The 15,926-nt window shown below is 41.3% G+C and overlaps 1 protein-coding gene across 2 annotated transcripts in view; it reads right to left on the bottom strand.

Moving 5' to 3' along the window:
- fam189a1 (family with sequence similarity 189 member A1) overlaps positions 1–15,926 on the bottom strand; it is a 347,606-nt gene that overhangs the window by 53,301 nt on the left and 278,379 nt on the right. For both annotated transcript variants that reach the window (XM_034191627.1, XM_034191634.1), the window contains exon 4: positions 3,916–4,047. In XM_034191627.1, coding sequence (XP_034047518.1) covers positions 3,916–4,047 — 132 coding nt within the window. The remainder of the gene's footprint in view (positions 1–3,915; positions 4,048–15,926) is intronic.

Raw genomic sequence — 15,926 nt, 5'->3', positions numbered from 1 at the left:
GATGTGTTCATGATATGAGCACATCAATTCATTTATATCAGTTCAATAATTCCTTGATTATGTCCACGGCCATGGTTGATGGACATAAAGGAACAGAAGAATGATAATTCTTACATTGTCTGCTCTTTATAACAGGAATTAAATATTCTAATAGACAAAATCCATTTGTTTCATCATTTCCAAAACAAACCGTCAAGTCATCAGGCATCAATTACACATCATTACCAGTAATTAGTGGTGGGCACAGATAACTAAAAAATTAACTTCAATAACAGATAATCAGATAACTGAAAAGTTATCTTTGATAAAGATAAACCAATAAACCACCCAAAAATGTATCGGAAGTTACAGATAACCAATAAATTCCAGTATTGACTCTGGTACATTTGCAACTACTAATAAACTGAATTTGAGTTTTAACACCACGATCGCTTCTGGTGGCATCCAAAGGGACAACAAACCCAAACAATGAGCCCACACTTCTGTCTTTGAACATCCTGCCCCCTGCTGCCATAAAGCCAGCTCTCTACCAATCACAATGCTCCGGTCAGGCGGAGGTCTTGGAAAATAAAGCACTGCTGACTTATGGTTTTGATTTATAAATAACATTACTACCGATAGAATAACTCCATTAATGCCAATTCTGTCATTTGTACAAAGTTAAAATATAACATATATCTTTTAATGTTGAATAATGCACTAATTCTGAGGTTTTGTAACAAATACAGACAGATCGCAAAGGATTCTGGGTAAAATGTGCCTCTGCTAAACACTGATTGGTTCAGTCATTCATTATGTAAACCAACACGTTAATGTGACGTGTGTCGTGTGTTAGTGTTTACAGATAAATGTGCTTTTGTAAAATATTCAAATTTTTATTTGTAAAAAGTGGCATTTTTACGGAGCCCTGGAAGTGTCATTGCAAAATGTTTTGCATGTGGACAGAATGTGCGCACGTTTTATGATGTTGTGCGCACGTTTTATTATATTGTAAAACGTGCACTCAATATTGTCTTGACACATAAGTGTTGGCTATTTGCCCTATTGACGTTTCAAATCCCACAGAACCTCGGAGAAGTCGCCGCGCTGCGAGATCTCAGTAACATTGAGAACTGCATTCAGACGCTCTGATCACGCTGCACTTTAACCGTCCGCTGCACAGAGACAACACCATTAACATTGCAACATAAAACTATTTTTATATTGTGCCTAAAACTCTTGTGAATATATTCTCTGGGTTTATAGATGTTATTGTGTTTATTTTAATGTAAACATGGGAGAATCACAGGCTGTCTCTCTGTTATTTTCAATGCGAGCTGCTGTGAGCTACGCTTACTTCCTGTTCATGTCGTTCTGAGGAAAAGTGAAGTTTGCTCTTTAACATCTTGATTATTGTTCTTTACAGCACTGTTTGTCCTCTTTGTTCCAGACTAATATATATATAATATGTCTGAAATTCGGTTTGCGTTTATTAAATTCCACGCAGATTAAATGTAACAGACACGGATTATTTGTTATAATTGTTTTAGCAAGTTTTCAGGGTATCATGCATGCAGTCTCTTATTAATGTGACGAAAAGCATAAAAAATACATTTTTGTAGTATAATATTAATTTACAACTGTCATCGTGTTGATTCTCTATATGTTGTTGACTGCAGTGACTCTCTGGCATGCAAGGGATTATGGGATACGTCAATAGAGCGAATGAACACTACTGGCCAGTAGATGGCAGTACAGACCTTGAAAACTTGCCAAAACAAAATTCCAGATAATCCGTGTCTGCTACATTTAAGATGCGTGGAATTTAATAAACGCAGACACAATAACAATGTCTATAAACCCAGAGAATATATTCATGAGAGTTTTAGGCACTAGAGTTTAATGCTGCTGTCCATAGAGCCTGATCAGAGTGTTTCAAATGCATTTCTCATGTCATGAACGTACTGAGATTACCCGATCCTACCCATAATGCACTGCTGGGCACAGCATATATCCACCCTAAAACCTTAAAAATTAGCGCATTTCTTTAAAACTAAAACATATATCTGATATTTTCACTTTATAAAACTTCAGATATGACATTAATTTAAATAACTTGTCCGACATTAGTTTGGTTAAAAGTTGAACCATAAGTTAAAAATGTATGCCTCTGGATGACTTGGGTGATATTGCCCACGTACCAGTATGGGGTTAAGAGAAATTAGTTTTTATTTTTTGGGGGGACCAGTTTTCTTTGTCTACAGAGGATAGAGCGGTTTCTTCTTAAAGCAGCTCTTCTCTGTTTTGTAGAGGATAGAACTACACATCAGCTACGAAACATTTAACAGGTAGGTGCTCAACTGATTTTAAGTTTTATAAATATTTGTAGCTGTTCAGCTTTATTTACCACGTTATCGGTCTAAAAATTATCGGACAAAAATGTATCGCAAGATAATTAGTCCGATAATGGTTTTTAAAGTTATCTAAAAAGATAATCTGATAATGAAAACATTATCTTCAATAATTATCGGTTAGCGGATTATCAGAACTCTGCCCACCACTGCCAGTAACATGACTGTCTTACATTTAATGTTCTGTGCTCCCTCATTATTTGGTCCTTACACATTTTCGTTGATTTCTGTACATTTGTCCAACAATTAATTGCTGCTGCTGCTGTATAAGCCATGTGGAATCACACCTCTCACTCGTGGTCGCACTGTGTTCGTGCATGTCGACACGAGTGTGCACAAAACCACTGCCGCAGGATTGTACAGCTGTCCAACTGTCTGTCCCTCCCAACAGTGGCAGAATTTTTCGAGGTTTGCCAATTCGGTTTTTCAGCATTTTTTGGCCGGTTTCGGCCTCATTCACTCAACTTCATGCTATGTGTGAAGGTGCCATTACAAGAAGACACATGTTCACACCAGTGAAATACTGCCCATAATTTAATTTCCAAAATTCATAAAAACTTTCAATGCAGGTATGTTCATTCACAAAAAAAAAAAAAAAAAAAAAAAGCCAAATCTCACTGAAGTTTGGTCTTGATAGCTCCTTCTGTTAATCCATCAGCCATCCATTTGATCCTATGAGATTATTCCACGACCGGGACATGTGAGATCTACAGGGAACTGTGGAACTCCAGAGTGTGCTGAGGACTTCATGAAGATTCTATGAAATTAATTCTGGAGAATGTTCTAGCTATGACTGAATTACTTTCAACACCAACTCACCAGTTACAGTATATACCTTTTGCTGGGACTCTGCTCTGCTCTATATGTATTTGGTTTGTTCGCGCCAACATTTTTGTCTTTGCATGTTTGACATTTATGTCCCTCTGAGTCTAGTTTGCTTGAGATTTCTTCCTAAAATTACACCCGAGGGACTTTTTCATGACCGCTGTTGCCAATGAGCTTGCCCAGGGGGTGGGTAAGGTTAGGCCTCACTGTTGCTGTATAAGTGAATTGAATAAATCTTGTTGTTTGCATTTTCTGTAAAATGTTTGGGACTAAACTCTGATAGGTGTTGCTTATATTGGACTTGACTGCCACCAATCTGGAAATGCAGTCTGAAATCAAGCTGATCAACACGACTACAGTTAACTTACACTGTGATGGAGGTGATTTAACACCATTTTGAATGGGATCACATGCGCTCTCTGCAGTGTTAATTTAATGCTGCAAAATTTGCTGTGTCAGTGCCCGTGCACACAAACCACATAAGAGTGCAGACAGGTCCTAACAACTCAGACTGGATTTAAGAATCTAATCCAGTTTATCTGCAGCCCAGTCTAGCGTCCACGTATTGCTTCAGTCCTCTGTGTGTTTTGAAGTTGCAGTACACACACACACACACACACACACACACACACACACACACACACACACACACACACACACACACACACACACACACACACACACACACACACACACCCACCTTGAGGCGCAGACGAATGGTGTTGCAGTCCCTCAGCGGATTAAGTTTCAGTGTCTCTCCCAGGTTGTTGCAGCTGGAACTCTGCTGCTGCAGCTCGCAGCACACACACACTCCATCGCTGTCAAACTTGAGCTGGGGGGGAGAAGGTGAGAACACACACCCGCACTCATGCGTGCACGCCACACATACACCAGCAGAGACGCACGGACACACAAAACACATGCGCACAGATCAGACCTCGCCTTGGTGTTCTGATGCATTTTAACCCTGAAACATAATATGACACAGAAGCAGGCAGTTGCTATAAATTATGAAAGGCTGCTGTCACACGCCGTTGATCAAGAGTGTGCAACAAGACACACACTGCGAGTTCCATCGTACCTCAGATAAGTGTCCCAGATTGACAGAAAGCAGGACATGAACCTAACTAGTATGGGTTAATTACACTGGGCCGAGGAGATGAGGAGCGTTAATATTTCACTCACGACTGGAGGAGGGGTCTCTGAGGAGCCCCATAAAGCTGTCAAGGTTACTCAGCTGGCACCGCATGCATAAGGAGAAAAGCAGCTTCTACTGTAGAAGCGGTTAGTGGGCTGGGTGCTGAATGAATCATAGGGGATGTTTTTAAGTCATAAAAAAAGACATAGAACCCTCTGCATGATATATTCTACTTATAAATCAGCTTAGCATCTCATTATAGTGTTAAAGCCTGAATAACAACTCCAGCTCATCAGCTGCTACGAGACATTTAATCCCTTTTAGTCTGCTGGATACTGATCTTATGCACACAGCATGAATTTGTCTTGTGCAAACACCTTGCAGATGGAAAAAAAAAACAATAACAAAACTAAAAATGTTTTAAATCAGAGGTGCCAAACTGTTGACCTTAAGTGGACGTGAACAATTATGTCTAATTTGTTACTATAAGCAGCTTGTGTGATAAATTTTGACAAGATGGCACAATTTGCACAAAGGTACCTCAGATGAGCCACAATGGATGTGGAAAGGTTGATTACTACTAATTCTCATTGATTGCGTCTTTTTTTCCAAGTTTATGTACTCAAACATAATTCATTACAAGTTAAATGTTAATACACAAATAATGAATGTTTATGAAAGCAATGGTAAGAATATTTGCCTGAGTTGAAAGATAGAACATGCTATCTTCTAGCAAATATTCTTTCCATTCCATATAATAAAAGGCAAGTGGCCTCTGTGTTTGTGTATCCGGAGCATCAACTGAAATCCAGAAAGAGCTGACTTTCATACTTTGGCATGTATTCCTCTGTTATAAAGATTTAAAAAAGATTTAGATTAGATTTAAAAAACGTTTTGGGTAAGCCAAAACCTTTTTCTTTTTTAAAATATATCGATAAAGTTATTTCCTCAATTATATGGGAGGGCAAAACTCAAAGAGTTTGCAAATCATTTTTACAAAAATGTTGGCTCAGTGGAGATCTGTTTGTACCTAATTTGATGATTTATTACTAGGTAGCTAACATTCAAAAAATGTTTACTGATTAAAAGATCCTCATACAACTTGGTGTCAGTTAGAAGCTCAGTGATCAGTCATGCTTATCTACCACTCTCCAAGCCTTAAGGCCCCTTCACACATAACACGACTGAAGCCAACTAGCGCACAAAGGAGGAATTGCATGCCATTTGTGAAACATCAAAGCCGCCTCTAATGCCTCGTACACCTGTCGCTACAACTATTCGCACACACCAGTGGCCGAAAGACAGAGAGTGCCCTGTGAGAGCCCATTCTATCCCTCTTGCGGCAGGTGTCGGCCAAATACCAGATGACACACACAAACATCCAACACCGCCCAACACGTGGAGTGGTGTGTTTCGTGCCCCCCCAAGGGAGCACACTTGCATGAAATGCTGATATGTATGCACAGATGGGGAGCGGCCAGCCACGTCTGAGTGCTCATAGCACGGTGAGGCGCCTGTCAGATGATCACCGGCCAGAGACTCACTGAGAGCTGCAAATGATGGCTCAGTGCACACGACATGTCACATTAAAAACACAGAGACCACAGCCAGGACAGCTATATAAATAAGTACTACAGTAACTACATACACAATTACGTGCCAAATAACTAAAATGAATGAACACATAACACAGAGACAGAGAGTGACACTTTGGTCTGTGCGCTAAACACATAGGGGGGAATGGCCGCCAACAACAGCATCTATTGAGATCTCTGATCCTGGACGTCACAGCTGTAGAACACATACCGTGTTCTGAAGGACATGACCTTACAACTGTCCATCGTGACGTGCAAGTGTCTGCTTGTTGTCCTCACGTGGGAATACATAAAAGCATATATTGCTTTGCCGCGTAAGTGTAGAAAGTTCTTCAGATTCTCTGAATCTTCTGGTTATATTATGGACTGTAGATGATGGAATCCCTAAATTCCTTGCAATTGAATGTTGAGAAACATTGTTCTTAAACTGTTGGACTATTTAAACTGTTGGACTCGCCCCATCTTTGCTTGTGTACGGGTGAGCCTTTTGGGAATGCTCCTTTTATACCCTCAGCTGTTTCCAATTAACCCGTTCACCTATGGAATGTTCCAAACAGGTGTTCTTTGAGCATTTATCAACTTTCCCAGTCTTTTGTTTCCACTGTCCCAACTTTTTTGAAACGTGTTGCAGGCATCCATTTCAAAATGAGCAAATATTTGCACAAAAACAAAAAAGTATATCAGTTTGGATATTAAATATCTTGTCTTTGTGGTGTATTCAATTGAATATAGGTTGGATATTGGAGGATTTGCAAATCATTGTATTCTGTTTTTATTTACATTTTACACAACGTCCCAACTTAATTGGATTGGGGTTGTACCTCCTTTGTTTTGCTGTCTGCATTTTGGGGTTCAATTTTGACAGTGTGTGAACAAAAAGTGTAACAGGAAGCTCCACGTCACCCACCCATTTCTTTATAGATGAAGATGTCATTTTTTTACGTTTAGGCTGGCTGATGGGTTTCTAAAACTGTGGAAACCTTGTATCACTTATCTTGGATTGTTGAAAACCTTTGGACCTGATTGAACTGATTGTCACAGGTGTGTTTTGTGTGTGTGATGTCTTTTTTAATCATCTTTATTATCTCATAAGGCCTATGGTTAGTATCCTGGGATCAGTGATGCCGGAAACACATAATGCGTTACTTTAATCTGACCGCTTTTTTCAGTAACAAGTAATCTAACACGTTAATCTTACCAAATCAGTAATCAGATTAAACTTACTACTCCAAGTCACTGTGCATTACTATTATTTTTGCATTGCCATTCAATCGCAGCATTAAACTTGGTCCATGGCAGGGGGTCGGGGTTCGACTGAACTGTCCGCTTTGCCCACTTTCATTGAGCTGCGAGCTTGTTCAGTGAGCTGCGAGTTGAAAAACAACAAAAAGCAGTTGTCATCTCTCAAAGCGCGGTGACAACAGTACACCTGCACTGAGCTTTACAAAGACATTCCCCCTTTATTTATAACTCTGAGGCGCTCTGTGTGTCTTCACTAAGCACAGCTGATCTGTGATGCGTTAACAACTAACACTTTTTTCCAGCCAAATGCACCTAAACTCTCTTTCTGAGGGCAACATGATGTAAAAAAATACAGATAAAACTTTTTTAAGTCCCTTTCACACCGGGCTTGCCTACAGTTGTGTAGTGATGCGCATGGAGTAGGCTGTAAAATTGTGCACACATTTGGCATAGTCCCTGTGTAGGCTGGTTTGTGATGGCACATGATTGCGTTCCTAGTCTTGCTTACAGTTGCATATGTTTGCTAACAGTATGCTTACTGCCACGTATGCAGTCCTCGCCGCTATTTTTCTGCCTCTCACAGTCCACTCCTGCCTCCTTTTTGTTTTGTTTTTTGGCATCGTGGAATTGCGCTCCGTTCTCAAAATGGTTCATGAAAAGCAAACGGCACTCACGTTTCCAGATATACAGTGGGACACACTGCTGTCTCCGCAGGGCTCGTAACATCAGATCAGAAAGTTCAGAGTCCGTTGTGTGTCCCCCCCACCAAAAAAGTAGAAAATATTGCCATTTAAACTCACAAAGATACTTAAACATCATGCTTCTTGTTTCAGCATGCGAGAGAGACAGAGAGAGACAGAGAGAGCGCACTGTCTCAGGTCTTGAAAACAGAGCAGAGCAGAGACTTTGCTTTGCTCTTTTTTTCAGGACCTGCTGCTTCTGTTCTCTGGATTCTGAAGGAAATCCAAACTATGAATTGAAAGAATGCAACCATGTTTTCTGATTAGTGGATTACTGAAGTGCATAAACAGGTGCATCTCTGCCGTAGACCGGCTCATGCACACGCAGTGGCTCGTTCAGCCAGTTCAATCAGCTGTTCGCACAGGCGCTACGCACTGAGTTTCAACACACATTCAATCATCTGTTTTAAGCACGCACAGGTGCTACAGGCGCCGATCACTTCACCACACACTCGTGAGCAGGTTATATTACCTGTTCGGAGCACGTCCGCCAGTTCGATCAACCGTTGTAAGCAGGCACAGAGCGCACCGAGCACAAAGCTCCACCAACACAAGTTTCCAATTCCACAAATTTTTACCTTGGAAAAAATTTGAAGGTCAAAGTCCTATTAGAAGTGGCTTTTCATAACTTAAAATACAGATCAAAAGGGCTTTTCAATGTTAAAATCAAATAATCTAAATCAAATAAATCAATTCAATCTGCAATACGGGGCAGCACGGTGGCTTAGTGGTTAGCGAGAAGGTTGTGGGTTCAATTCCCGTGGCCTTTCTGTGTGGAGTTTGCATGTTCTCCCCGTGTTTGCGTGGGTTTCCTCCGGGTTCTCCGGTTTCCTCCCACATCCAAAGACATGCGGGTTAGGTGGATTGGAATCTTTAAAAAATTGTCTGTAGGTGTGTGTGTGGGTGTGTCTGTGTTTGTTTGTCTATTTGTGGCCCTGCGACAGACTGGCGTCCTGTCCTGGGTGTACCCCGCCTCACTCTCTGTGACTGCTGGGATAGGCTCCAGCCCCCCGTGACCCTTAATTGGACTAAGCGGTAGTAGATGAATGAATGAATCTGCAATACGGATCAGATGCGGATCAAATTTAGTCTGTTCATTGACAGTGCCAGTTTGCACCTCATTGTCAGAAATGACAGTGATTGAGGTACTTTTGATTGAGATACAATGCAAAATGTACACCAAATGGGCTTTTCAACATTAAATTCAAATGTCCATAAAATCCACAAACTGGATCCAAGCTTAATCAAACTTCGTCAGGCCATAGTGAGTGCCAGTCTGCACCTCACTTTCAAATATGACAGTAATTGGGGCATGTTTGATTAAGATACACTCAACAAAAATATAAACGCAACACTTTTGGTTTTGCTCCCATTTTGTATGAGATGAACTCAAAGATCTAAAACTTTTTCCACATACACAATATCACCATTTCCCTCAAATATTGTTCACAAACCAGTCTAAATCTGTGATAGTGAGCACTTCTCCTTTGCTGAGATAATCCATCCCACCTCACAGGTGTGCCATATCAAGATGCTGATTAGACACCATGATTAGTGCACAGGTGTGCCTTAGACTGTCCACAATAAAGGCCACTCTGAAAGGTGCAGTTTTATCACACAGCACAATGCCACAGATGTTGCAAGATTTGAGGGAGCGTGCAATTGGCATGCTGACAGCAGGAATGTCAACCAGCGCTGTTGCTCGTGTATTGAATGTTCATGTCTCTACCATAAGCCGTCTCCAAAGGCGTTTCAGAGAATTTGGCAGTACATCCAACCAGCCTCACAACCGCAGACCACGTGTAACCACACCAGCCCAGGACCTCCACATCCAGCATGTTCACCTCCAAGATCGTCTGAGACCAGCCACTCAGACAGCTGCTGGAACAATCGGTTTGCATAACCAAAGAATTTCTGCACAAACTGTCAGAAACCGTCTCAGGGAAGCTCATCTGCATGCTCGTCATCCTCATTGGGGTCTCGACCTGGCTCCAGTTCGTCGTTGTAACCGACTTGAGTGGGCAAATGCTCACATTCGCTGGCATTTGGCACGTTGGAGAGGTGTTCTCTTCACGGATGATGCGAAGGAGATGTGTTGCACTGCATGAGGCAAATGGTGGTCACACCAGATACTGACTGGTATCCCCCACAATAAAACAAAACTGCACCTTTCAGAGTGGCCTTTTATTGTGGGCAGTCTAAGGCACACCTGTGCACTAATCATGGTGTCTAATCAGCATCTTGGTATGGCACACCTGTGAGGTGGGATGGATTATCTCAGCAAAGGAGAAGTGCTCACTATCACAGATTTAGACTGGTTTGTGAACAATATTTGAGGGAAATGGTGATATTGTGTATGTGGAAAAAGTTTTAGATCTTTGAGTTCATCTCATACAAAATGGGAGCAAAACCAAAAGTGTTGCGTTTATATTTTTGTTGAGTGTAAAATGTAAATATACATTAAACTGGGTTTTCAATGTTAAATTTAAGGCAAAGGCTATACGCCCAACCATTGGGCAGATAAGTCATACATTGAACATTACACACCCAACGGTTGGGCAGATAAATATAATGTCTTACCTTATTCGCCCAACCGTTGGGCAGATAAGTCACATATTGAACATTACACGCCCAACGGTTGGGCAGATAAATATAATGTCTTATCTTATTTGCCCAACCGTGATCGTGTATTTGACACATTTTGTGCATCTAAACTATGTTTTTTACACCACATTTTAGGGCTGTATCTTGGCGTTTGACACGTGTTAGTTTGACACTGTTCTCTGGGTGTGATGAGCCAAACAGAACCGCTTTAGATCACAGCACCTCCACAGGCTGCGAACCCTCCTGCGGCCAGCGAAAAAATATCCGCCTTTTTTTCCTCCCATGTCGAAACTGGAAGTGAGCTTACAAGCGCGCTCATTGGTCGGTTGTGGTTGGGTGTATATGCTCGCGTATTTACTTTATTGAACAAATAGTTGGGCGTATAGCCACTCCGTAAATTTAAATGGCCACAAAATCTGTAATCTGGATCAGACCCGGTGTCGCAGACCGAACGGTCCCCTCTAAAAATTGGTCTGCCCTGCCTTCACTATGCCTTCACTGCACTGAGGCTGACTCTGAATCTGACTTGCTACACCTAAAGTGATCAAATGGATTAATGTGATTATTAACCATCAGATGACAAAGTAAAACCTCTTAAATCATCCTAAAGTCACTTTTAAGCAGAAACGAGGTGATAACTGGTGAATCGTTACTGACGCTCTGAAATGACATGGTTCTGATCGGTCCTCTGTCTTTTATGATGAAATAATGCTGAATTTATGTGGAAATGATTGTTGTACAAAAGTTTCAGATACTGTATCTGTTGCTGAGATAGATGATGACTGGAGTGCAGTTTTAAACAGAAACGAGGTGATAACAGGTGAAATCATGCTGCTGGATGTTCAGAAAGGACAGATTCGCAGTGAAGGCAGGTGGACCAATTATATTTTGGCGTTCAGTAGGCGACACTGGATCAAACGTTGTCAGTCAATAAAGCATACCATCTTACAGTACATAAAGCTGTCAAATATGAAAGAAATTTGATCTTTTGTGAGAGTTATGAATTTTTGAAAATTTGTTCAGTGTTAAAGACGGGGATTTTTCCAGACTTTGAAAAAAGAAAAAAAAGAAGAAAAGTTTCTTAAATAAGCAGAAAACACATTCCTAGAATACTTCCATAACTGTGTGTGGTAGTATGTGGATCACAGCCAGGTTTTTCAGAAAGACTGAAGGTTTAAATATATAAACATTCCATGACCCATCAGCACGCTGCTCAGATTTTAACCGCACACCAAAAACAGACTGTAAACTTAATTACTGATTTCAGTGCAGCAGCGTGTCTACAGTTTCCTCGCATAAGGTAAATGCTGCTTTGGGATTCTGCCGGAATCCTGTCCGAAAACACACAAATTAATCTCGGCCAGGCATAAAAATGTGTTTTTATCAGCTTTTTAAAAATGCAGCCATTTTCACAGTGTCAGACTTTAAATGACTTCCAGTCCATTTAAACACCCGAATGTCATCGCACTAGAATGCAAGGATGGAACATTTCCCTATTTTATTGTGTATTATTTTCTTTTAATTTGTGAAGCACTTTGAGACTTCTATTCATGAAAGGTGTTATACAAATTCAATTTTACTTACTCAAAAAAAAAAAAAAAAGATAAATAAAAAAGAATTAGATACGGCGTCAGCTGTATATGTCCTTTCACAACACAGTAGATGTCAGTGTGCACCAGCCTTTTCCTGACTTGGTTCTTTGTTTTTGTCTCTGTCACACCAAGCTGAAACCAGAACTACAAGTTTGTGGTTCCTGCCATTCACTTTTAGGTCTTTTAGATTTGTTCACATCAAAGCAGCATTCCTTGAATCATTCAGAGTACAGAATGTACATTTAGTACTCACACGACTGTCACTTATGGCCCAATGAACTGGATGCTGACATCTGACAAAACGGTGGACAATGTTTTTTCCCTGTGACCTGAGACCAGAATGAAAAGTGTATCTGAGACTCTGCTTCTTGCAAACCAGCCTGTTGCAAAATCTCTGCACTCACGCTGTGCCGGTGTCCCCTCAAGATGAAATACCCGTTGAGATGAGCTCTACCGCGCAACTGTGCATGCGCTTTAACACCTCACAAGTCGAGCTTCAAAATGTTTTTTTTTTGTTTTGTTTTTTTTAACAAAATGCAGTTTTGAAAATATACACTGTAATTTACCCAATGTGTATACTAGTCATGGGATGATACTGATTTGTTTCTGTCATGATTATCTTGGCCATAGTAATTGCAATTAACGATATTATCATATACCTATAAATGATACGCCAATATGATTGGATAAAACACTAAAGAATAAATAGCAATACACCCTTTTCGTGGACAGGTAATATTTTTCATATCACCCGAGTAATCAGCCAATCCAGACAGCGGAGCGGCGCCACGACGAAGAGGCGTGGTCAGAGGAACTGTGAAATATTGGTGAGTCACTATTAATAATTTCTTACGTGTCCAACCTCGTAGGTTGATCGTTAAAATTAAATGTGTTAGTTCTAAAAGCCATCATAATTATTTATAGGAAAACATTCTCTTTTTTTCTACTAAGGTTTGAACTTTGAGTGTTTACACAGGACAGAAAAGTGAGAAAATGTTAATGCCTGTTTAAGAAAAGTGTATAAAGTGTGTAGTGAAGGGTTTTACAGCCATAAAACATCTGTAATAATTGTAAAAAATAATGCTGACTCCTTTGCGGATTTCGTCTATTGCGGGTTATTTTTAGAACGTAACTCCCGCGATAAACGAGGGACCACTCTTTTTCTTCTTTGTCTTTCGGCTGTTCCCGTTAGGGGTCGCCACAGCAGATCAATCGTTTCCATCTCATCCTGTCCTTTGTATCTTCCTCTGTCACACCAACCACCTGCATGTCCTCTCTCAGCACATCCATGAACCTCCTCTTTGGCCTCCCTCTTCTCCTCCTGCCTGGTGGCTCCATCCTCAGCATCCTTCTCCCTATATACCCTGGGTCCCTCCTCTGCACATGTCCAAACCATCTCAATTGCGCCTCTCTGACTTTGTCTCCAAACCGTCCCACCTGAGCTGTCCCTCTGATATGTTCATTCCTAATCTTGTCCATTCTTGTTACTCCCAAAGAGAATTTCAACATCTTCTGCTCTGCCTCCTGTCTTTTTGTTAGTGCCACCGTCTCTAAGCCGTACAACATAGCTGATCTCACTACTGTTTTGTAAACTTTCCCCTTCACTCTTGCTGATATTCTTCGGTCGCAAATCACTCCTGCCACCTTTCTCCACCCACTCCACCCTGCCTGCACTCTCTTCTTCACCTCTCTACCACACTCTCCATTACTTTGAACAGCTGACCCCAAATATTTAAACTCATCTACTTTCACCACTTCTACTCCTTGTAACTGCACTATTCCACTGGGCTCCCTCCCATTCACACACATGTACTCAGTCTTGCTTCTACTGACTTTCATTCCCCTTCTCTCCAAAGCATATCTCCACCTCTCCAGACTAGACTCAACTTGCTCTCTATATCTCACTGCAGATCACAATGTCATCTGCAAACATCATAGTCCATGGGGACTCCTGTCTGATCTCATCCGTCAACCTGTCCATAACCACTGCAAACAAGAAAGGACTCAGAGCTGATCCTTGGTGTAATCCCACCTCCACCTTGAATGAGTCTGTCATTCCGACTACGCATCTCACTGCTGTCACACTATTCTTGTACATGTCCTGCACTACCCTAACATACTTCTCTGCCACTCCAGACTTCCTCATACAATACCACAGCTCTTCTCTTGGCACCCTGTCATAAGCTTTTTCTAAGTCCACAAACACACAATGTAACTCTTTCTGGCCTTCTCTATACTTCTCCAACAGTATTCTCAGAGCAAACATTGCATCTGTAGTGCTCTTTCTCGGTATGAAACCATACTGCTGCTCACAGATCTTCACCTGTTTTCTAAGCCTAGCTTCTACTACTCTTTCCCATAACTTCATGCTGTGGCTGATCAGCTTTATGCCTCTGTAGTTACTGCAGCTCTGCACATCACCCTTGTTCTTGAAAATAGGAACCAGCACACTTCATCTCCACTCCTCAGGCATCCTCTCACTTTCCAAGATTTTATTAAACAATCTGGTTAGAGACTCTACTGCCATCTCTCCTAGACATTTCCATGCCTCCACTGAAATGTCATCTGGACCAACTGCCTTTCCACTCTTCATTCTCTTCATAGCAGCCCTCACTTCTTCCTTACTAATGTCTTGTACTTCCTGATTTACTCTCACCACATCATCCAGCCTTTTCTCTCGCTCATTTTCTTTATTCATCAGCTCTTCAAAATATTCCCTTCACCTTCACAGCACACTCTCCTCACTTGCCAGCACATTACCATGTGCATCTTTTACCACCCTAACCTGCTGCACATCCTTTCCAGCTCTGTCTCTTTGTCTGGCCAATCGGTACAAGTCCTTTTCTCCTTCCTTACTATTCAACTTCTTGTCAGCTCGCAATATGCTTTTTCCTTCACTTTTGTCACTTCTCTTTTCGCCTAACACCGCATCTCCTTGTACTCCCGTCTACTTTCTTCATCTCTACGACTATCCCAAAACTTTTTCGCCAACCTCTTTCTCCTTATGTTTTCCTGGACCTCTTCATTCCACCACCAAGTCTCATTGTCTTCCTTCCACTGTCCAGATGTCATACCCAGTACTGTTCTAGCACATCTGCAGTACTTTTCCAGTTGTCCAAAATTGCTTCCTCTCCAACCAGTGCTTCTCTCACCTGCTCGCTAAATTTCACACAACAGTCTTCCTCCTTCAGCTTCCACCATCTGATCCTTTGTTGAGCTCTCACTCTCTTTTTCTTCTTTACCTCTAAATTCATCCTACAAACAACCATCCTATGCTGTCTAACAACACACTCTCCTGCCACCACCTTACAGTCTCTGATTTCTTTTAGCTTGCACCTCCTATAAAGAATGTAGTCCACCTGTGTGCACCTACCTCCACTCTTATATGTTACCCTGTGCTCCTCCCTTTTCTTAAAGTAGGTATTCACCACAGCCATTTCCATCCTTTTTGCAAAATCAGCTACCATCTGTCCTTCTTCATTCCTATCCTTGATACCATATCTACCCATTACTTCCTCATCACCTCTGTTCCCTTCACCAACATGGCCATTGAAGTCCGCTCCTATCACCACTCTTTCATGCTTGGGCACACTCGCCACCACCTCATCTAACACACTCCAGAAATCTTCTTTCTCCTTCATCTCACAACCTACCTGTGGGGTATATGCACTGATGATATTCATCATCACCCCTTCAATTTCCAACTTCACACTCATCACCCTGTCAGACACTTGCTTAACCTCCAACACACTTTAACATACTCTTCCTTTAAAATGACCCCAACGCCATTTCTCTTCCTG

This window comes from Thalassophryne amazonica, chromosome 2, assembly GCF_902500255.1.
Source record: "Thalassophryne amazonica chromosome 2, fThaAma1.1, whole genome shotgun sequence".
Lineage (NCBI taxonomy): Eukaryota > Metazoa > Chordata > Actinopteri > Batrachoidiformes > Batrachoididae > Thalassophryne > Thalassophryne amazonica.
Note: the sequence above shows the minus strand (reverse complement) of the source record. Positions and strands in the feature narration are given on the sequence as shown.